This window comes from Bombus pyrosoma, linkage group LG6 (assembly GCF_014825855.1).
Source record: "Bombus pyrosoma isolate SC7728 linkage group LG6, ASM1482585v1, whole genome shotgun sequence".
Classification (NCBI taxonomy): domain Eukaryota; kingdom Metazoa; phylum Arthropoda; class Insecta; order Hymenoptera; family Apidae; genus Bombus; species Bombus pyrosoma.
The window spans coordinates 2,756,018-2,778,606 of NC_057775.1; the positions used below are offsets into that span (position 1 = coordinate 2,756,018).

The following is a 22,589-nucleotide window of genomic DNA, read 5'->3' on the forward strand; positions in this document are numbered from 1 at the left end:
ACGTTATTACATTATAAAAGAGCTTCATTGGGTAATTGCAAATTCAATGAATGATACATTTTCTGCGTGCAATTTATTTCTATATAATTTTCGTTTCCTGTACACTTGTTACTAAAATGTAATTCTTACTACATTAATTTCTTGATTTTGTTTGAATTTTATTTAAAGTGCCTTTTAAGTGAAAATTACGTTCAATACTTCAAATAAGAACTTCCCTAAATTATATTATATTCATCTGTTGATTCAGTATATACGATGTGCATACTACATAAAAATAAATTTTTCACGATTAACCATTATTCTTTTGAATTCATATTGTACAATTTACATTATCCTGTTCGTATCTATCTTCTTGTCCGATCGCTTAATCGCTCAGAACCAATAAAAAAGCAAAAGCTTAAGTATTTTAAATGCATTTACCCAAGTGTAAATTTGGATTGGAAATTGATAATTAAAACCGTGTTATTTATTAACAGAAAAATACTAATTTACATAATATTTTTTTGATATTTTATATAAATTGAAAATGATGTAAAAAATTAGTAAAACTTCTATACGTATAAAAAATGTATTATTAATAAATAAATCTTTATATGAAATAAACAATTTAATAATAAATTACGAATTTACATATAATAATTTATAATATCGTATTTATAATAATCATAATATTTTTAGTATGTATGGAGAAACTATTTTGAATCGTATTTTCATTTTAGGTTATGTTTGCTTGTAAACATTGTGTATATACATAAGCACATATTCCGTCAGAAGGATAATATAAATAACATAGTTTAAAAAATATATCAATAAAACTCATAAAAATGAACGACAGTAAACAAAATTCACACGATGAAGTTCCAGAAATCGTAAAAAATGCTGTATTGGTAAACAGTTCTCCCATTCCAGTTGAAACACCTATTGTGGAAGGTTGTGTAGCTTCATCAAAATATAAGAAAATCAAGCTTTAGAATATAATCAGCAATTAAATATGACTAAAATATTAAATGATATTAATATATTTCAGGGTACGATTGGAACAAGGGAATTGACTATCATGCTTTATTTAAAACATATAAAAATTCTGGCTTTCAAGCAACAAACTTTGGTTTAGCAGTGAATGAAATTCAGCAAATGATAAATGCTAGAAACATTCCTCTTAAAGATGATCAAATTGATAGCTTGGAAGAAGATAAGTTTATTGAAAGAAAATCTTCATGCACAATATTCCTAGGATATACATCAAATATGGCTTCATGTGGAATTCGGGATACTATAAGGTTTCTTGTACAACATAAAATGGTCTGTTAAAACATTTGAAAATCTTAATCCTGAATTTTATTGACAATTTAAATATACACTTGTGTTGTAGGTTGACTGTATTGTAACTACAGCAGGTGGTGTAGAGGAAGATTTCATAAAATGCTTAGCACCAACATACATAGGAGATTTCCATTTAGAAGGAAGAAGTCTTAGGGAACGTGGTATTAATAGAATAGGAAATTTGTTAGTACCTAATAATAATTACTGTCTATTTGAAGATTGGGTTATGCCTATATTAGACACAATGTTGGCTGAACAGAAAGAAAGAGTACGATTTAAAAAAGAAGCCAAACATTCTCTTTTAAGAAATTAAGTTCTTGAATATACATGAATTTTTAGGGTACGATTTGGACACCATCTAAAGTAATAGCAAGACTTGGTGTAGAAATTAATAATGAAGATTCAATATATTATTGGGCTGCAAAAAATAATATTCCTGTATTTAGTCCTGCTCTGACAGATGGCAGCCTTGGTGATATGATGTATTTCCATTCCTTTAGGAATCCAGGTCTAATTGTTGACATAGTATCAGGTTTGAACTTGTAAAATAAGATTTGAAATTTTCGTGTAATTTATATATATATAATTTATCAAATAATATTATGTCGATTATTTTACAGATCTTAGGCGGTTAAATACAATGGCTATGAAAGCAATAAATAGTGGCATGATCATCATAGGAGGTGGTGTTGTGAAACATCACATATGCAATGCAAATCTCATGGTAATAAGAGAAAATCTCAAATAGAAATGATTTTGATAATAAATTGATTTAAAATAATTTATATTTCAGAGAAATGGTGCTGACTATGCAGTATTTATAAATACATCTTCAGAATTTGATGGCAGTGATAGTGGTGCTCGTCCAGATGAAGCTGTTTCATGGGGTAAAATTCGAATGGATGCGAAACCAGTTAAAGTAAGAACATTCCTTATCATATTGAAATGTATTACTTAAATAATGAATTAACTTAACATTGACTAATATTTTAGATTTATGCAGAAGCATCTCTGGTATTCCCACTGCTTGTTGGAGAAACTTTTGCTCGACAATATCACTCAACAAGAGAAAAAATTGTTTCAGATGTTTAAGAAAAACTTAATAGAAACATTTAAACGAAAAATAAAAGCATTTTTATCTTTCTTTTTATACATATACATGCGTATGTATACAAGTAATATTTGAAAATGTTTTTCTGACTTTTCTAATTCATTTTAAACTTTGATTTTGTTGGAAATCGAATTGATTAACATAGTATAAGCCATGTGTTAAACAAAAAGAGGAGAGTGAACTAGGGGAGAGAGCGTGATCTCAGAGTGTGTTCAGAGGAATTGTGTGAACAACGTGCAACTAAGAACGTGTAGATAACTTAGCTTGTGTACAATTATTATTTCTATTTACTAAGTACATTTATATCTTTTCTTACCTTTACACCGTTACGCTTGATTATTTATGCGCATATCACAATGCCTAGTTGCGCTAAACATATAGATTAATTGCTAAGTAAACGGTAGGTTATATAAAACAACTTTCATATGAAATGTCTTCTTACTAAAGGAACGATCGTTAAGAAGAAAGCGTTTTACCGGCGACGCGATATAATTAGCCACGTGCGAGAAAATTAAATATTGAATTTAAAATAAATTGTGTTTCACATTGACTTTTATTATTCGTTTATTAATTAGTTTATTAAGTTTATTAAATTTATTAAATAAAGTTTATTAATTTCTTCAACACAATCATGATGGTAACCAATCAGCTCATTATTTGTTATACAATTCCTAATTATATCATGTAAAATGATGCAATTAGTAACTGTATATCAAATAATACCGATTGCCCGCGTCTTACCACATAGAGATTGGTGTGAATGGAGACCTTTCTCTATACATCCTGCTTTTATGTAAAAATTTACTAATTTTGTATAAACAAATTTTAATAAATTCTCCTTTTGATATGTTCAACCCTTTGACCGTTGCGCAAAAAAAAACGTTAAAAACAGTAATAAACGTTAAAAAAAAACAGTAATATTAGAAAAATGTACATTATTAACAAATAAACATACCAGTGTTTCCATTAAGGAACGCTATGATAATTAAGAGGAATTGCGAAGAGATGTTTAGTGCAACCATATGGGTGGTTGGTATCAAATGAAGCAGAGGCAGGAACATGCTTTCACAGATCAGTGGAAAAAGATTGGGCATAATATAAGCGCAACACTACTTCGAAATACGCGATCATTCATTGCGCAATTCTACCTGGAGAACTAATTAAAACACTCACCATGGAAGACTATTCTTATTCCTAAAACAAATTTCAATAAAAATAACTATCTATATATGAGCAAAAAGCTGCTTCAAATATTGTGGTACTAAAAATTACTCTCAAAAATATTCTAACAATTTATAATCAAAATTGTTAAAAACAATCACAGTGTCATAATTCGCAACACTAAACCAAACACGATTATCGTTTTCTCGCAACTTTAATTCAAACCGTAATCAGTTTCTTGCAACACTAATAAAGAACTGCAAAACTTCTCTATAACTCTAATTCAGGCCGTAATTAATCTCTTGTAACATTAATAAGAAAAGCCGTGATTTGTTTTATATGGTAATGGGACGACATGTACATGGGCGAACTACAATTACAAAACTAAAAGCGAGCATAGTGACAAAGTAGTAGTGAAAATGACATTCTGTATTCTGGACTTTGGATGATCCAGACGATGGGAAGCCATTAATAGTTGTACCCTTCCGAATCTTCCAGGCCTCTTTAGCTCGTAACCTCTTTTTTCTTTGGGCACAATGCCCGCTATATCTTAAATCTAGGCTCAAATCTTCTAATAGTAAAATAAAAAATAATTTATTAAGGTGAAATAAAAAAGTAAATCGTAGAAGCTGATTCAAGTGAACACGGTCGATCAATGATCATAGTGATCACTGTCTACCCGCATGTGCGTGCTTAAGTAACACATAAACGTTCGTTTCGAAACCTACTCGCGATCACAACTACGAAATTCGAAAATTTGTTTAATATAATTAAGAAACTATCCTGAACTAATAATAAATAAAATAGACTACTCGCGGGTATAATGAATACCTGCGGTCACAGTGCTCGTTAAAAGTTCTACATAATATAAGCAGTCACCCATGTCGATTCGGACCTTTCGTTCTACGACATGATTGAGTGACTGGAGGAAAAAAATGCATGCAACTCACGATTAGATGTGAAGAACGCTGTTATCGATATTATCATGGCCTACAGAAAGTCATCGTGAAGCCACCATTACATAGGAATCACCGAACTTCATGGAAGAAGTGAAGGCTGGAAGAAATCTGAAACAAAGCATAAAATATTATAGTTTGTTCTCAGAGTTAATTATTTGCAAAGTTTGAAATAATGAAACATTTATCTTCATTTTAATGACAATATCCGATTCAATTCGAATTCGATCCAATTATTCACGAAAATGGAACAAAATGTAAAAGTTATTTCAATTTCTTAATTAAGTGAAACAAAATCTACAGGATCTGTAACAAATTGATATTAAACAATTCGTTTAATTTCTTTAAAATACAAAATAATCTAATATATTCGAAATAAAAAAAGATAATTTATAATCTTGCCTATTTTCATTTTAGTATTCTTAATAAACTGTAAAATTATTTTGTTATATTAGGTATTTATTATATTAAAAAAATTTCTTTCGCGATCAACCAATAATCTGTGTAAAAAATCAAAACTTTTAAATAAATGTTTAAAAGGAACAAATTATGATCAAGGTTAAATGTCGTTTTAAAAATTCATAACACGAGCTTCCAATAAATGTAACAATCAAAGAGACGATTGGAGAAAAAGAGATAATTTAGTTACAAATTATAGTAATATCGGGAAAATTGTTGAATAAAAACGTACGTTAATTAAGTAAAATTAACAGTAGCCAACAGTAGCAACAAAGTTAATGTAATTAATAATGGGCACCCGATATGATATATCTTAATGCTACGATTTTCAAGAATCAAATAAATCCCCGCGTAACAGAGACGCATCTGGGACTAGTTTTATGGGTTGAGGTACGAGCTTACACGAATAGGATTCAGTTGATTTTTTGGAGAACCGAAATGTTTTACGAAAATATTTCTCAACAATGAGCATTTCAAATATCGTATACATTTATATACGAATATTTAAATACATATGGTATGACTATGCGCTAATTTAATTTAGTCAACTAGAATTAATCAAACTCAATACAATTTGCAAAGATCACCAAAGTATTTGCATATTCAATTATCTATTCACTATATTAAGCCACTCATTATTTTATATTTAAGATGGCTGTCCATATCGTGTACTAATTTTTATTAAATATATGTTTACAGTAAATATTCTTTAATTTCTATATACATTTTCAGATTGGTTCTAAATTTAACAAATATAATCGCGCTAGTTATGTATCATTATGGTGTTAATGCAAAATACTTTATACGATTGTACATAGTATACACATAAAAGTTTTCTATGATAACTGTCGAAATATTTTTACGAAAATATATTCGCCCTTAACCAATTTCAGTGATTATATGTAATAACTATTTAAAACAACGTTCAGATCGTAGACGAATTCGATAATGCAAAAGCAAATCTAAGAATGCAATCTACTGATTACCTAATAACTTCTGGATGAATTGTTCATGTTTCTTCTTGATATGTTTCCCGCTTAAAACTGGCACTTTTATGTTACATCCTAATATGATAGATCGACTATAAGAAATTATATCGATTATGATCGAATACTGCGATATTTAATTCCATATTTCGCCGTTTCATTGGCGCTGTAATCTTTATTTAAGTTAAGATTATTGCGCGCATATTTCATACGAAGGTACATTGTTTAATTTATAACAGAAAATAATACTTTCTCTGATTCTCCTCGTCTATTAAATAATACAGCTGATTTAGCAAAGCGCCTATAAGTCTTTTTTTAATAGTTTGGCCTAAATAAGTCAAATAAACGTACTTTAATTTTAAGTCTAAGTTTCATTAATTTAATGAATTTAACTTGTTTAATTTGGTAGTGCATAATGAAGTAATGCTTCTTCATACTTGGATGAGTTTAGTCCTCAAAATAATTTTTATTATTCAACAAAATTCTTGTAGGTATTGCCATTGACAAATACAGGATCTCGTCTGTGGTTTATAAAACTCAAACAACTACCATTGACTAAATACCTTAACTACTTGTGCTACTGTCATTACTATGCCGCATCGATAATATCGCATGTAACATGAGAATAATAAGAGTGACCAAAATGTAATACATGAAAAAGTATTGAGTATCAAGTTTATTCTATATTTAGTCAATGGTCTATCCTTGCTACTTGATGACGATAAAACAGTTTCAAATGATGCAAAAATGATGCACACAGTAGGTGCTGCCCCTGTGCGGTAGAATATTTAAACAGAAATGTTAACCGTTGGTTCACCGCTTTTCAAATGTTCCAGTGAGCGCATATCGATTCCGGCACGAGAAAGTTAACCATTAGCTTCGTACGAGCTGTTTGTCAGTTACGTCTTGTTCGTTTGAAATAATCTGTTGCAATTAATAGATAACATGGACTCTGCTATTGTTCATCTCGAACAAAGTGTAAGTGCTGTTTTTTATTACTTTTTACTTGTTCATTTTGATTGTCATTTGAAATTTTTCATAAATACTGAACTTGATCAAATAAATGTCAAATGTTAAGTATTATTTTTTTACGTATAATAAGTTAGTATTTTATGAATTGGTTGATGTTATAGGTACAAGAAGCTGATGGAAAGCTGGACATGATCGCATGGAAAATTGATGCTTTCGAAAAAGAATTTGAAGATCCAGAAAGCGAGGTATGTTTTCTTTAAAACACCGTTCGAAATATATGTTTTTTTGTCAGTTGTTTGTTAGACTCGATTCATTTAAAAATCAGTAGCTAGTGCAAAAAATTACATTTTTCGTTCGAATATCAATTGTTTAACTGATAGACAATGATTTGGTTAGAAAAAATTACAATTCACCTTATTTGTTTGGTGGTTACTAAATTTGACATTTAAATTGCTTTTTTTATTTTTGTCCTTTTTTTATGCTTCTAACAGATCTCTGTGCTTCGTCTATTACGGTCTGTTCATCAAGTTACAAAAGATTATCAGAATCTTCGGCAAGAAATATTGGAAGTTCAGCAGTTACAAAAGCAACTTTCAGATTCCCTTAAAGCACAATTGTCTCAGGTACATGGACATTTTAATTTATTGCGTAATAAAATAGTAGGACAAAATAAAAATCCACAATTAAAATAAGATTAAAACATTAATTATTTTTTCAATTATTTCCTGAGTTATATTTAGTTTAATTTGTAAATTCCTTTAAATCATAAATTTTTTGTAGGTACTATAGTGATATTAGTAGAATGTATTATAAAAGTGCTATGATGCATACTATGTTGTTTTAGGAAATTCAATATCCGGTATTCTTATTAGTATCAACAAAATAATATTCGGAAGAAAAATAATAGGCAAACAAAGATTTTGTCTTTATTCTAATTTACTAATTAATAAAATCATCAACTTCTATGACCTTAAATTTCAAATGGTTTCCAATTAATTTATAACATGTATTTATTACAAGGCACTTCTAGTAAATATAACCATTTAATCTATATTATGGTGCAGTAGTAGGCATAAAAGATTATATGTTGAACAATGATACACAGTTTAATAACATCAAAATAATTTAATTGCAATTTTTACAAAGGCAGCTAATACTACAACATCTTCCAATGAAAATTTGTGTCTTGCCATAAACATTTGAGAAGATTTGAGAAAGACTAAGTTGTAAAGTCTATTGAAATGATCTTTTAAATGTTTTGATATATTTGTACATAATAGCTAATGCATATTAGTTATATGAATTATATACCTATGTGATTGATTCATCATTATTATAATAATTTATTTTTCGACCTTATTACTTACTTCATAAATAGTATGGGATCAACAGATATTGTCGACAAATAATTTATTTAACTTCCTATGTAAGTGAGTTATTGGGGGCCAATCTATATGCTTGTATATCCATGGAGAACAATGGAACAAATAAGATTTGAAAATATTTTCTTTTTTAGACAAGTATGAAATGGATCAATGTTTAATTATATAATTTCATTTATACATATTTAGACATATTTATATTAAATGTACATAATAAATTATAGTTTTAATTATATTTTGCAAAATTTATTAAAGAACAAGTTTAAGTTATGAAATAATTTAAGTTATTATGATATTTCAAAAGTTTTTAAATAATGAAAATCAAAATTTAAAAAATATTTTATAATTAAGCATCTATGTAGAATTCATGATTATAGTGCCAAATTCTATTTATATCAATTAGGATGTAGAACTGTGAATATACATCTATAATACTTATATACTGAGTGACAGCATGATAATATCTATGTTTAAAAGCAACTATATTCAGTTACATTTTATTATTATATTCTTTTAAATGTTTATATGATACTCTCATTAAATCTTTTGTAAGTGATTAAGAATTTTACTTCCTTGTATTTGTTATATAATCAAATTGTATAAATTAATTAATATGTTTTCATACAAAAGGAAAAAGAACAAGTAAATTTCTGATAATATTTAATTATGCAAAATTATACTTTTTGCATTGTGAACAATGTATAACTATCGTATATTTACTATAATCACCCTGTATGTAGTTGAAGTATTTCCTGCAACAATAGTTAAATTATTCTTACATTCAAAATATATACAACTGAAAAGTTTACTCTTTATAATCAGTAAGTAATTTCATTATTTTAAGAGATGACTTATGTATACATAAGTGACAATTGTTATGGTTTCATAAATTTCTGTTTTTAATAAATAAATTTTATTGTATATATATATGTATGTGTAGAGAGTAGGAAAAGTGGCAAGCATATTTTATGACACAAGGAATAAAGAGAGAAATGTGCAAAGCCAGTTGCATATATTAAAGTATGAAAAATGAAATTGCCTTAAGACACAGATGTGCATTCAATGAACTACATGAACTGTGTTGGACTTACACTTTACTATGATGTATGTAAATCAAAAAGTCTGTTATTTAGTAATGTATAAGCACAACAAGCACACTTTTATACATCTTGATTGGTCAATTACGTGCATTTCAAGAAAATGTTTTAGTCCTCTTCATAATATGGAATTTGTGCAAGTTAATTATAAATTTAGTTTGCAATTATAAGTCTTAATGTAATTAATACATGCCCTATTGTATTTTTATCTTACTGTTAATTGCTCTTCATCTTCTTCCTTTTCATGTTTTAGAAAGCAGATAAGAACAAGAAAATCTGTGAGCGTTCACATGGCATTTTCTTGAATGGAGTAACTGAGTTTCATGATCATAAAGTTGCTAGCTGTTCACATAAAAAGCGGTTTTCTTCAAATTTAAAGCAAGTCGATTACCTATTAAATGTAATCACTCTTTATGAGAAACTCCTCTAAGTCAATACTAATGATTTAGAAAGAAAAAAGATATTTGTGATACTCAGTGACTCGCACGTTTATCAGAGTTCATTTATATTTCAGTTAATCAATCGTGTATCTAGTTTCAATTGCTCTACAGGCAACGTATTAACTGAAAATATAAATCAACTTCTAGATTGACCTCTAGCCTTTATCTAAGCAATTAGATCTGGTCTATATCGGAAGTATATCGATGCATACACGTACACGTACATGTTCGGTAGTGATATCAGTCACAGTCACGTGTTATATTTTTATTGTTGTAGCACGCAGTAATAAAAATGAAATTATAACTCTTTTCATAAGTCACAATGGTGCGTTACATCGATCGTGAATTTTTAATATTACCTTCGTTTCGATACTGCGATGAACATCGTTTGATGCACATCGTTCAAAATTTCAATGATTGCGATTTCAATTTTGCCGCGAAGGCGCGAAACTGATTTCCGAATTAATAATCTCATTTTTTGAAAAATAAGCGAATTTCTTTATATTTGCACGCTACAAAGATGCAATACGAAAGGCAAATACATCTTTTGGTATTTTAATGCTGCAGAGATATAGAATGGGACAAAATTGAGTTTAAATATTGTTTATGAGAACTACGTTTTTACAAAATTAATTACACAACAATCATGAAATGTTAATTCTTGAAAACGCGTGACTTTGATTGTTTGATCGATAGTTTAATACTCGTTAAAATTGTTTTTTAGAATAGATGTAGAAAGTAAGTGAAGAGAAAAATGGTCTGGAACACATTCGAAACGTGCCAAAAATACTTTGGTCAATTAGCATTAAATAAATATGATATATATGTATATATATCTATCGTTTCATTTCAGTGTAATTGAACGCAGATTTCAAAGCATCTGCTTTTCTGTATGTATAGTCTACATATCACATTTTCACGATTTTCGACGATCTATTTCACCTTTTTACTCGTGATATTTCTAAAAGGAAAGGAACGTTCAGTAGTTCTTTATTTAAAATCGACACGACTAATCGTAACTGTGCAAGAGAAAAAAAAATAGTAGGGAGGAAAATAACAAAGAATATTGTAATTATGTAAAGGGTACTTGGTTAAAAACGTAGCAAATTTTTATCACTTGTTCGCTTTTTCAAATTATTAAAGAAAGCTTCGTTTTTCTTTTGTGAAATGTTAAAAGAACTATTTATATTTAAGTATTTCATATACTCCCGACAAAAAAATGGTCGAATTTTTGGTATTTTGAAATAATAAATTGGAATTTGTAGTTTGTACAACCGTGAATAACTAAATATATAGAATGCGATAGAATGAGCTGCGTTTTTAATTAAAAGCCTTGCATATGTGTTTCTACAAATGTTACAAATGAAACTTTAATGCATGTTGCACGCTTAGATACAATATGAATATGGTTAATCGATCATTATTAAATACAACTTCTTTATTGTTTATTCATGGAATACGTGTTCATGTGGTTCGTAAAATTGTACAATTTCAATTCCAGTTTGTATTCGTTAATAATCAACTAAGTCACATTCATCTGATTAATATGGACAACTATATTAATTATAATGATTAGTTATAATAATTATATCTCACTAGTTATATTAATGGAAATGGTATGCAATAATATATTAATGCAATATTTTTGGTAATTTTTATCAATTATTCTTATTTGTTGAAGTTTCTCATCCAATTTTAGGGTAAGAGTATTTCATTTCTAATAAATAAGAGCAATATGTTAGAAGCTCCACAAAAGCATTTGTTTTAATTTTTCAGACTGGAATTAAGTAGTACATAGTTCGAACCGAGCGTTGAAATTTATCAATCGTTTACCATTGTATTATACACGATTGCTCAAACATTTCGATGTATGTTATACAAAATTAAATAACACGACAAAAATTGTATCTTTTTAGATATTTATCACGCTATTATCTAATAAATTGTTAACTCCATAGCAAATCATTAATGAGAACTTTTTTCTATGGTCCTGTTTAAAACCTTTGTTTCTTTATGATGTGAGATAGTAGAAAGATATGATTAATATTTAATAACTTTATTTAAATAATATTGTATAATGTAGTTAGTTAAAGTAGAAAATAAAGTTGAGCCCTAGAAATATTAATTTTTTGGTTGGAGTCCCATTTTAACATAATTATTATGAAATGAACAAATTCTCAGAAAGAATACGTGTCTATGAGGTGTCCGATCTCGAATGGCTTAACCATGAATCATGCATTTAAAACGGTTATCTGTATGTTACTTTGCAAATTCCATTATCGGCGTTTACCTTTTAAGTTATAATTTGACGAATCCTTCCCGTTTTTAATTCGATTTTTATCGGTTTAAAACTAAATCTGGTTTCATGTTAAGGTTAGCCAAAACTAGCATCTCTTTAGTCTTCAGTAATGTTTTTATTTATTTTTTAAATATTGTGCATCATCTATGATTTATATATTTCAAAAATTACTAAAGAAGAAATACATTATCAACCTTTTAATATATCTTTAAAGTAAATTTTTTTTAATAACAATTTTGTCAGAATTTCAAAAACTATAATATGATGTAATACGAAATGCAATATTTTTCTTCTTTTTGCCAAAAGAGGAAAACCAAGACTGCTCGGTATAGTCCAAAAAACGTTTCAAATGTTTGATACTAAGTCAGCTGAACCGTGAAACAGCCTAATCAATTACTCATTTCCTCCTACCATCAGCCAGAGTACAGTGGCCTTAGAGAACCTTTGATTAGCGGCCGACTGTCGCGTAGGACGACCAGGCCATTTCCTTGATGAAAAATTCTTGCCCGTTATTTATTTACCAGAAGGTCCAATATCGCGAGTTGATATCATTTGAACGAACCGAAACGCGCAATTTTTCTCGTGATACCTGGGTGCGTACAATTTTCTAGGTCACACGAGTACACCAAAGGGATTCGCGACTGAAAATGAGGTGACTACGTGCTGAAGATTCCTCGACGAATTAAAACTCTGGTTTTTAATTAGAGTAAAATGATTTTTTTGTGTCTTGTGGCCTCCGTTCGTCGTATTACGAAACTTACAGTGATTTTCTCTAATGAAGGGTAGTACGTACATATAATATATAATTATATATTATAGAGATACAGACATTTAAAGGGTGATTTTATAACGTTATAATTCGAGGTGTTCGTTGAAACTTAGTTTGAACTGGTATTTATTTTCTATTTAATGTGAAATTCCATATCAGGTGATAGGAGATTTAGGGAGACTACAATATCAGTCTCTAGATTCCAGGCTTCAGGAAATCTTTTTAGTAAACCTGTATAGGATTAATCTTTGGAATTGGGTTTTCTGTGGTATTGAAATTTTAGAGAAGAGATTTGTGGGAGAAGCATTAAAGTGAAAATAAATGCTTCTGTAATTTAGATTAAACTTTAGAGAAGAGCTACATGAGAAATATTAAAATGAAAATAATTGCTTCTGAAATTAATAAATTATAAAAGTGATCGTATTTAAGACTGTAATTAAGAAATTGAATAAAAGTATTTGCTGCAAGTATTTATTTAAAAATTGAGACGCGCCGTCTCAACGATTCTCTTTTAAAATTAAATGTTTTATAACAATCGATATTAAATTATTTTCGAAGGTCTTGATATTTTAATACATATATACACATACGTATATATGTATGTACATATGCGTTGCTTGCTACAGCCGTTTTTTCAGTGCTTTTATTGCGAAGAGTTTTGCACGAAATGCCTTTGAAGAGGTTTCCTCAGGGTGAAAGGGAGGCTAGAATATGCAGAGAAAGAAGTCTGTAATGCAGTCGTCTACAGTACCTGGTTAGAACGGAAAATCTGCTCCTTTTTTTATTTTAAGCTCTCTGCGATTTTATAAACTGTTTAAAAAAAAGAAAATATGTTTGCTGCATCCGCAATTGATTGCTTTTCGTTCGTATAAATTCGTCATTGCTATAAAATTCGAAAAATCATGCTACTATTTCGTTTGTATGTTTGTACGCGCATAAATATACACGTTTGCATAAAAAAAATATGTACAGGTTTTTACTGAGGTAAAAATTCTCGTTGATATATATTTTATATAAATTTTTTTTAAATAAATAATATATTTCACCAAGAGTTTATTAAAAATTTGTAGCGGGTCTAAATTGTATGGTGACTCAGCAATCGTTGAAAAGCTGTTGGGAATGCATAATTGAGTTACGGATAAAAATGCGTCCAAAAATAAGTTACACGGTTTGAACAAAATGGAGAATAAAGCTCAGATCCAGTACAATAAAATGTACAAAAAAGCGGGTCAGTCAAAAGCAAAACTTGATAAAAATGAGAATGAGAATTGAATATCATGTTGTGCTACTTGAAAATAGTACAAATATTTTATAAAGTAGATGTTTAAAATAAATTTTGTCGATTGCGCCCACCGTATGCTAACAGAACAATGGCACTTATTAAGAAATGTACTGGAAACATATGTACTAAATGAAGATATCTCCTAAATTCCTTTTAAATTTCTTTAAATAAACCCAAATAACAAGAAACAATTGATTACAAGGAAAGTTAATCAGCTTGGTGGGCATGAGAGGTTTACAAAATTCCAATTGCATATTTTTAAATTTTAAATAATTCCAGGATTCTGTGACTCGCACGACCGATTCAATTAGCATCTTCAATTGCAATTAGCATTGCAATTAATTAAAGGAATATAGAAGATTAATTAAGACAACATAAACGGTTATAAAATAATGGAAATAAGTAAAAGTACCTTAAAGATATTTATATAGACATGAATATTTTTTATCTTTCAGAGCTTGTTGCATAATAGATATATAATGTTAAATTCAATGTATAATCAATAAATGACTGTCCTTTGCGGAAGCCACTTTGATTTTTAGATAAATTGTTTCAAACCTTAATCAACCATTACAATTTATTTTGAATAATTCATTCAAATAATTTACACGAGCAAGACGTTAAAACAATTAGATGAAAGTTATTACCATCAGATTTACCAACAAATTATATACAAGTTTGTTTCTGCTTCTTGTCTTTAGGAAAATCTCCTGTACTGTACATCTCATATAATATAACAAGTAATTTTCATAATCTGAAGATTTATACCATTTAGATCAGGAAATGAATCGGAGCTGTGAAGGTAATTCTAAGGCTGAATTAAATTACGCATAATTGAAATCTGCTTCGAGAACACAAATAAAAATGTCTATATCGTGTACGATTTTATTTATGAGTTTCTCCTTCACCTTTTAGAAGACTCCTTGGGTTCTAATAGAGAATTTTTATTCCTGTTTTGAGATTGAAGTCCATATTTTTAAGCTTGGGTAGAAAATAGATAATTATGTTCCTTGATCATTCGTCGCTATTTATCCTTGATCTTCGATGTTGATCCCCGAGTCAGGATTTTCCAGGCGTTTAATAATCCGATTTGCATATTCGACTTTCTAGAGTATGTTAGTACTTTCTAAATCGGTATACCGATATCGACCTCATTACTGATTCGACTACTGTGACAAATTTATACTGCTTCGCCTAAATCTGTTTCGACTTATGAATCGATCTTGCCCGTTTCCTCGGTACTGTGTATTCGTCTTTGGAACGTTTATCTGCACTAAAAGGATAAAACAAGAACATTTTGGAGCGATCAGTAATGCAATTCTCAGACCCAATACATACATAATCAATCAAAAGTGAAAAGATTTCCGATAGAAACCTTCGCGAACAGCAGATGCTTGTTTATACAGTATATGCTAGCACATTCTGAGGTTTTAGTTGTGAACTTTCCTGCTCTGCTGCTCACTTTGCCGATAAGTGTTTCTAACATCACGTTCAATCATAGAGCAACAACTATGAACGTGATTTAAACTATATCGTGTTTGCTTTTATTTGAATCAGAGAAATTATTTTAATCACAAATACGTTAATGAAAGTTTAATTTAAAAGAAGTCGAAATAAATAATGTTTCACAGACGACTTAATTCAGATTACACTACTCAGCCGTCGAACATCGCGTCAAACTTTTTGTCAAAGAGAACACTACAGTCTCTTGCGAGGAATTCCCTCCAATGGTGACGAGATGACGAGTAATGACGATCGAGTACTTAACGAGGACTTCGTCCGTTCTCTCATTCAAGACTTTGTTCATTCGCGCGTCTTTCGAGTGGTTGATCGTGTGAAATATAGTTCAAACGAGGAAGATGAGTCGAAGATACAGTTTATCTTTCGCTTTTAAAAGATACGCAAATCTTTTTTCGTAATACATATTTTCTTCGATTTGAACGAGTGATCTTGGTCGAGACGAGAGGTGGTCCTTTCTCGCCAGATTACTTAGTTGTCGTTTAAAACTAACTTTGGTTATGTAGTTAATGACCGTATCGCCATTAGAAGCTGAATTGCTTAAGCACGCATAGGACGGTCTTGGGGTTTCGGATAATTCGTAAGTGATTTTCTCCCTGCGGAGCAAGTTTAGCCAACCGTAATGAAAACGTGTTAATCTTCTAACTTAATGTATCTAATGTCTAAATCCTCTTACTTTTCTATTGTTCGAGGTTTAAACTGCGCAGCCTGTACGGTAATTCTTTGTGAGAATTTACGTATATACAGTGAAAAATTTGATTGTTCTTTTGTACGTAAAAAAGATCGTTTAAGTGTTTATGCCTCGTAAAAAAACACGTTTAGATATGAGTTTCCCATACGTTTATATTGGAAAGAACACGTTCGTTTTTCATCTTTCTCTGTCTGTAAATTTTCAACTTCTACATTTCCATTCGGCTTCTGTTCGAAGATAAATTATGCACATACATGAATTTTAAAGGAAACTTTATGTTACTGTTTTGTAAGTAAATTTTCGTTCTAATACTTTCTAGGAAGTAAATCGCCTGCTCTTTTTATTTGTTACTCTCCAACCATAAAGAAGTATAACTTTTTTAAATAGTTGTCGTGCTTTTTATGCTGAATAGGACAAGAGCAATGATAATTTTACTTGAATTTGAGTTTACTCGGAACTACAGAGCTAAGTTTATACGGAAGATGATGTAATATGTATAGCATACATAAACAATTTAATATTTTCATAAAATTCATAAAATACTACTGATGAAACATTTATTGTTTGCTCCTTTGTTTTAAGATCCGAAGTTCTTATTTCCTTCTTTGTTATTTTCTTTTTTCTATCTATGATGTATTTCGGGTATAAATTATTTAGGTAAACAACACCTGCATACAATTTTATATGCATTTTAAGTTGAAACGAAGGAGAGACGTTTCCTCTCTTCCTTATTAGATTTTCAATTTTCTTATGTAAGTGTCTCTCCCTGTCTGTCTCTTTTTCTTTTCAAAAGAGTGCAGGTAAATAAGGTGACAACAGTTACCTCACTATGAAAATTCTTCAACAACGATGCGCTTGATGTGATTATAATGCGGCAATCGTTGTTCCTTGAATATACAAATACATACAGATATGTGACTGGAAATATTATTCGATTTCTAATATCAGTGACCATGATGTTGCTAATTCGAGCAGACTCAAGTAGCTGTGCATGAATATTTATTAAAAAAGAGAACGGTGTATTTTCCTGTTTTATATCTGACAATGAGTTATATCGTTGATAGAATATAAATATGTATTTTAAAAAATATGTTTCTCGCAAAGATTAATATTCGGTTGGTAAATGTTTGCCGCGTAAATGAAATTTCTTACAGAGGAAAATAGTCTAATTGCAATTACGTTATCCTATCATCTGATTTTCTGTTATATTCTTATCTTTATTATATCTTATTTTTCTGTTATATTTTATAAAATTGTCATAATTCGATCCACCATTTTCAATTTAAATTGAAAAAATGGTTTCCCAAAGCATTATAAATAAATACGTGAAGCATAAAATGATCATTTCTCGCGATTGAACACGTTCATCGTGTATTCGTTCGCTTAGCTGAATTCTTGACACAAAAAAGCGAGAGGGAAAGCAATTTCCTTTCGACTGTGTCACGCGATGCAAAAGAGGAAAGATTCTTCTTCCGAAATTATACTCTTTGTAGTCGTCTTTTCTCGAGCAATCTTTTATCGTCGAAAGCTGGAACATTTCCAGCAATATACCTTTATCCTGGAGATCCTATTGGAAACATTAATATTTAATCAACGGTATTAACTCCTTCTGTGAAAGGAGCTGAGCTATTTCTAGCAATAAACGTTCGTTGTGAAGGTTCTTTCAGCGGTATTAATATTTAAGTCACAGTATATCGAAAGAAACTCTTTTATTCTATAAATATTTATCTCATAAAAGATTATTGTCTTTTTATACGTACATAGGATAAAACTCTTTGATTGAATTTCCATTATGTTATTACCTGAATGTTTTAATTTTAATCAAGTTATACACAAATGAAATGGATGAAGATGAATTGAAGATTTTTTGATTTTTCACCATCTTATCCTACCATAAAATGGTTAATTAATGGCACCACATATATTGATTTAAATAATAATAATTAAAAAGAAATGAATTTTAAAAACTGTATTAAGCAGAATAAAAATAAAGTTTTATTGTAATCTATCGAATTATGAGTACTTATTTGTCAATTATCATCTAAGCTCTGATCTATGAAATAAAGACAGGAAAAATATGGGGTAAGTGTCATCTTTTAATACTACTTTGTATTATTATCGGGATATTGGGTCAAATCAATATAGGCAATCCCAGTTTTCCGGTACAACGCGTTTGCAGAGTTAATGGTCTCTCCGAATTCTATCTACAGCGGCTTAAGAGATTCGCACTTTCTCGTTCTTTAAAAATCCTCTAATTGGTTCTTAAGCATTTGCGTGTAAAAGCAAGCAATCAGCATATTATCTACATACTTTAATAATTTTACTATTTAATTCAATGAATTCGAGATTCATCTCGCGTGGAAATTAAATTTAAACTAGTAAATTAAATAAATTTCTAAAACTTTTCTTGAAGATGTAGTCTTTCGAATATTATGTTTGTTACATTTATGAAACTCAACTTTCACGTTTAATTATATCTACTTATTGAATTTCGTGTATTATTCGATCGTATTATCGAATATCGTGGTTGAATACTTTTAGCGTCATAACTCTTCTACGATAAAATTTCATCCTTTTAAAAACTAAGATTACAAAAAAATTATGCGTATTTTAAAAGAATCAGCGGTGGATTTGTCTCGAGTTTCGACAGTTTGGCTTTAAGTTGACCCGGGAACGGCAGGGACGAAACGCAAGAGCGATGCACGAAGCCGCAGAAAGCGGGGTTCCCGGTGAGAAATCGATCGGACGGTCTTTGCCTTGAGGGTGTTGGCCGAGTGCGGCGTTTATGGCTACGTGGATGCACCGTCATCGTCACCGTCACGGCGAACCTCCTGAACCGGTCATCCGGTTGAATCATTCCGTCTGGTTAAAAGGAAAAGCGTGCAGCCACATTGCCACGCCGATGCTCGACGAAAGTAAAAATGGTCTCGACACGACGATGGGCTTTTATCTGCTAGAAGCGATGTCTCAAGAATTTTTATCGGAGCTTCAAAAGTTGATAGCTGTTTTTTAACGTTGACTGTCACGTTGAGTTTTACTCAGTTTTTTTGAAGGATTGAAATAATATAAATTTTTTGGACCAACAAACTTTTAATAACGCGAACGAATTGGATGAAGCGCGAGTTGGAAAACAGTGTGCAAATATGATATAATATTTTGTAAAAATTGGATGTTGCTACATAGTACATTTCCATCTATTGCAGCTAATAATAAAATTAGCGTGACGGTTAAATTAAATGAGATATTAAAGTAAATTTATAAGTAACGATAAACAAAAGAAAATGTTAAAATTCATATTTGTGTATAATAACTACATTACGTTAATAGTAACTTTGTACTAAATTCTTTTTACCATATTGATAACAGTTATTTATTATACAATCCTGGAGATATGTATTATATCTGTTCATAGTTGAATTGTTTTTGTCAAATGTAATTCCGTTTTCTAAAATTCTGATGTTTTTTATACCTTATCCTTTAAACTTTCTTTTGTCCTCTACTGTAGTAATTTGTGCAAAAAATATGCCCGTAAATTGACCAAGTTTAATAATTATTTTATTAGATTTCGCGGCTATTTCCATTATTCTTGATTTTTGTTATAATTGAGAAACATTATTATTGAATTTTTCTTGAATATCAGAATCTTTCTGACGCGTTACTTTTATCAACACTCTGACATAAATCGTTCATTAACTTTCTATCTAAAACGAGTAATTGATGGCTGAGATAAATAATCGTAGCTTAATGTAACATCCTCAATACCACTTTCTGCGCAAACAATTCAAGAATTGGAGGCAGACCAAGGATCGAAATTGAATGGAGTAGAGTAAATATTCGAGTATGTCTCTACGTATGAATTATGCACATGAAAAGCATATTGAGCTCTCCAACGTAACATAACGAAAGAAGAAATGGGACTGTTCAATTTACGTACTGTTTAATGCGGAATAAGTATTAATCTGGTAATAAAACAGGGGCAGTACAGAGATCCTTGACCATTTAAAGCAATTCGTAGAAGTCTCAACGACATACATAGTTACTTTTTCGTTTCAGGAAAAATTTAGATGAATATATTGTATATAATAACATGCAGAAATTCTTTATTTTTTACGAATGGTTAAAATGTACATGTAGAATATTATTTTACTTAAATAAATATGATTTACTCAAGAATGAAATAAAATTTATTTAAACGTTTGTTCGATTCTATGTCGCATAAAATTAAAGATATCGAATTTAGAAATATATTACTTTTTTGCAAGATCCGGTTTCCGCTTTAAAATTGAGCTGAATTATTTTTCTAAGTGTAATAAAAGTTATAGAAACTCCAGTGGAAAAGACGAAACAACTTGCACGATTAATCCGCGCTAATGGAAGGACGAACGTTTCAGAAACTTCGATCAGTTTCAAACCAAGAACGATAAGTTATTGGTTCTGTACGGGATATCGACAATAAGTACCCTCAACAATGGAACTGCTTTTAACAGGGTTATAACAACTTACCGCGAATTGGACGCAGTATAATGCGACAGCAAAGTAACTTAATTACACAAAATTTCCACGAAATATCGTATTAATTCTTGGAACTATTAAAATTTCGATCTTTTCGTAATCTTGAAACTTTAATCGTCTTCGAACGAAAGAGAAAGACAGGGACAAATCAATCATTCGTTATTCGCAACTAATAAATACAACGTTTAATTGTTTTAGTAGACAACGTATTATTTCTACGTAGGTTTGGTTCTAGTTCGTTGAAACTTTATCTGATTTATACGAATGATTCGGAAGTCAATGTACATCCGATTTTATTAAAAGAACGAGAAGGAAAGAGAATAGTAATTTGTTACTCATTATCGAAAATCTAGAAGAAAATTTAATTTATCGTGGGATTCTGCTATCGAACGAAGTCGGAGTATATTATATGCTTGATTCAGTAATAGAAAACTAATCGAGTGCATCCATTTAAGCCGGATGCACGGAGCAATGTGTCATGGTGGAGTGCAACGACCGAGCACTGTATCATCGACAAATCGAGTGGATCTACGTCGATTAGAAATTCGCGAGAAATCGCGCAGACAGGACCAACCTCTGAAACGTTTGCAATTTCCTTTCTGCAGTGTTCGCGTTGCCTGTTCAAGAGTAAGGTACTTTCCGCTCAATTTCCATCGCGTGTCGCGCGAAAGTGCACTACCATCGAATACAATATCAATAGATCGCTGGCTGCATTTAGACTTGTTCGTGCATGCAAGTGATCTCGTGATTTCGTCCATGAATCTATAATATATTATATAATATTATACAGTATATTATATAAATTGCAGTGGGACATTTTTTCTCGTAAGTGGAATCTTTATGGTTGAATAATTTTATTTTATACGAGTTACAAGAGTTCGATTGCAGTCTTGAGAATAAAGAACATTATATCAAGAGAAGTATAAGTTCCTTTAATACTGTAATATTTTATAACAAAGTGCGGAGGATATACGTGTGTGTATATTTTATCGCGAGGATCTGTTAGCCTTGCTTCGATGTAACAGTTCGCCTTCATCGTTACTTTCAGTATGAGATCATTCACTTTTTACCCGAGAACGAGGCAATAGTATTTACATTGCTACGTAGTATGGTCTAGGTAGCAGTAACAAAATTAACATATTTTATAGCAATTCAAAGCTTCATGCATTAGCGTATGTACCTGAATTAATATATATTTTACATGCTCAAGTTTTTCATATTTAAAAAGATGTATTTTAATGCAGTCAGTATAATCCATTGACATTGTAAGAATTCTGATTAGAATACGCTATGATTAATAATGAATATTAAATTTCATCGTCATTGTCACGAATAAATAAGTAAATACCAAAGAGAAACTGTTAACGAGAGAGTGAGAAACTTGCTTTTTTTTAACTACATTTACGTCAACATCGGTATAAGTAAGTTAATGTAAAATACGCAAGTTTCATCGCATCACGTTTAATAACATCGAGATATTTCATTTTGCCCATGTTCATGTGCATATGCACATAATGGAGAGAACTGTACAGTATGCGCCATTCGTAAGTACCAGAGCCGGATATTCGACGTAGAAATTCATGTTCACGGGTCACAGGAGGAAGTTCAGCGATTCGAAATTAATGAAATAT

The 22,589-nt window shown here is 30.2% G+C and overlaps 2 protein-coding genes across 2 annotated transcripts in view; both read left to right on the top strand.

Annotated features, from left to right (window-relative positions):
- The first annotated feature begins 6 nt into the window (after window positions 1-6).
- On the top strand, window positions 7-3,267 carry LOC122568310 (probable deoxyhypusine synthase). Its single transcript, XM_043727922.1, has 8 exons — window positions 7-568; window positions 720-930; window positions 1,028-1,302; window positions 1,373-1,591; window positions 1,663-1,855; window positions 1,944-2,047; window positions 2,117-2,242; window positions 2,317-3,267. The coding sequence occupies exons 2-8, from the start codon at window positions 825-827 to the stop codon at window positions 2,413-2,415; spliced, it is 1,122 nt and encodes a 373-aa protein (XP_043583857.1). The 5' UTR covers window positions 7-568; window positions 720-824; the 3' UTR covers window positions 2,416-3,267.
- A 2,923-nt stretch (window positions 3,268-6,190) lies between these two features.
- Window positions 6,191-22,589, top strand: part of LOC122568309 — a 33,442-nt gene continuing 17,043 nt past the window's right edge. The window contains exons 1-4 of the mRNA XM_043727921.1: window positions 6,191-6,212; window positions 6,833-6,974; window positions 7,130-7,213; window positions 7,460-7,591. Of these exons, the coding sequence (XP_043583856.1) occupies window positions 6,942-6,974; window positions 7,130-7,213; window positions 7,460-7,591 (249 nt within the window). The 5' untranslated portion in view covers window positions 6,191-6,212; window positions 6,833-6,941. The remainder of the gene's footprint in view (window positions 6,213-6,832; window positions 6,975-7,129; window positions 7,214-7,459; window positions 7,592-22,589) is intronic.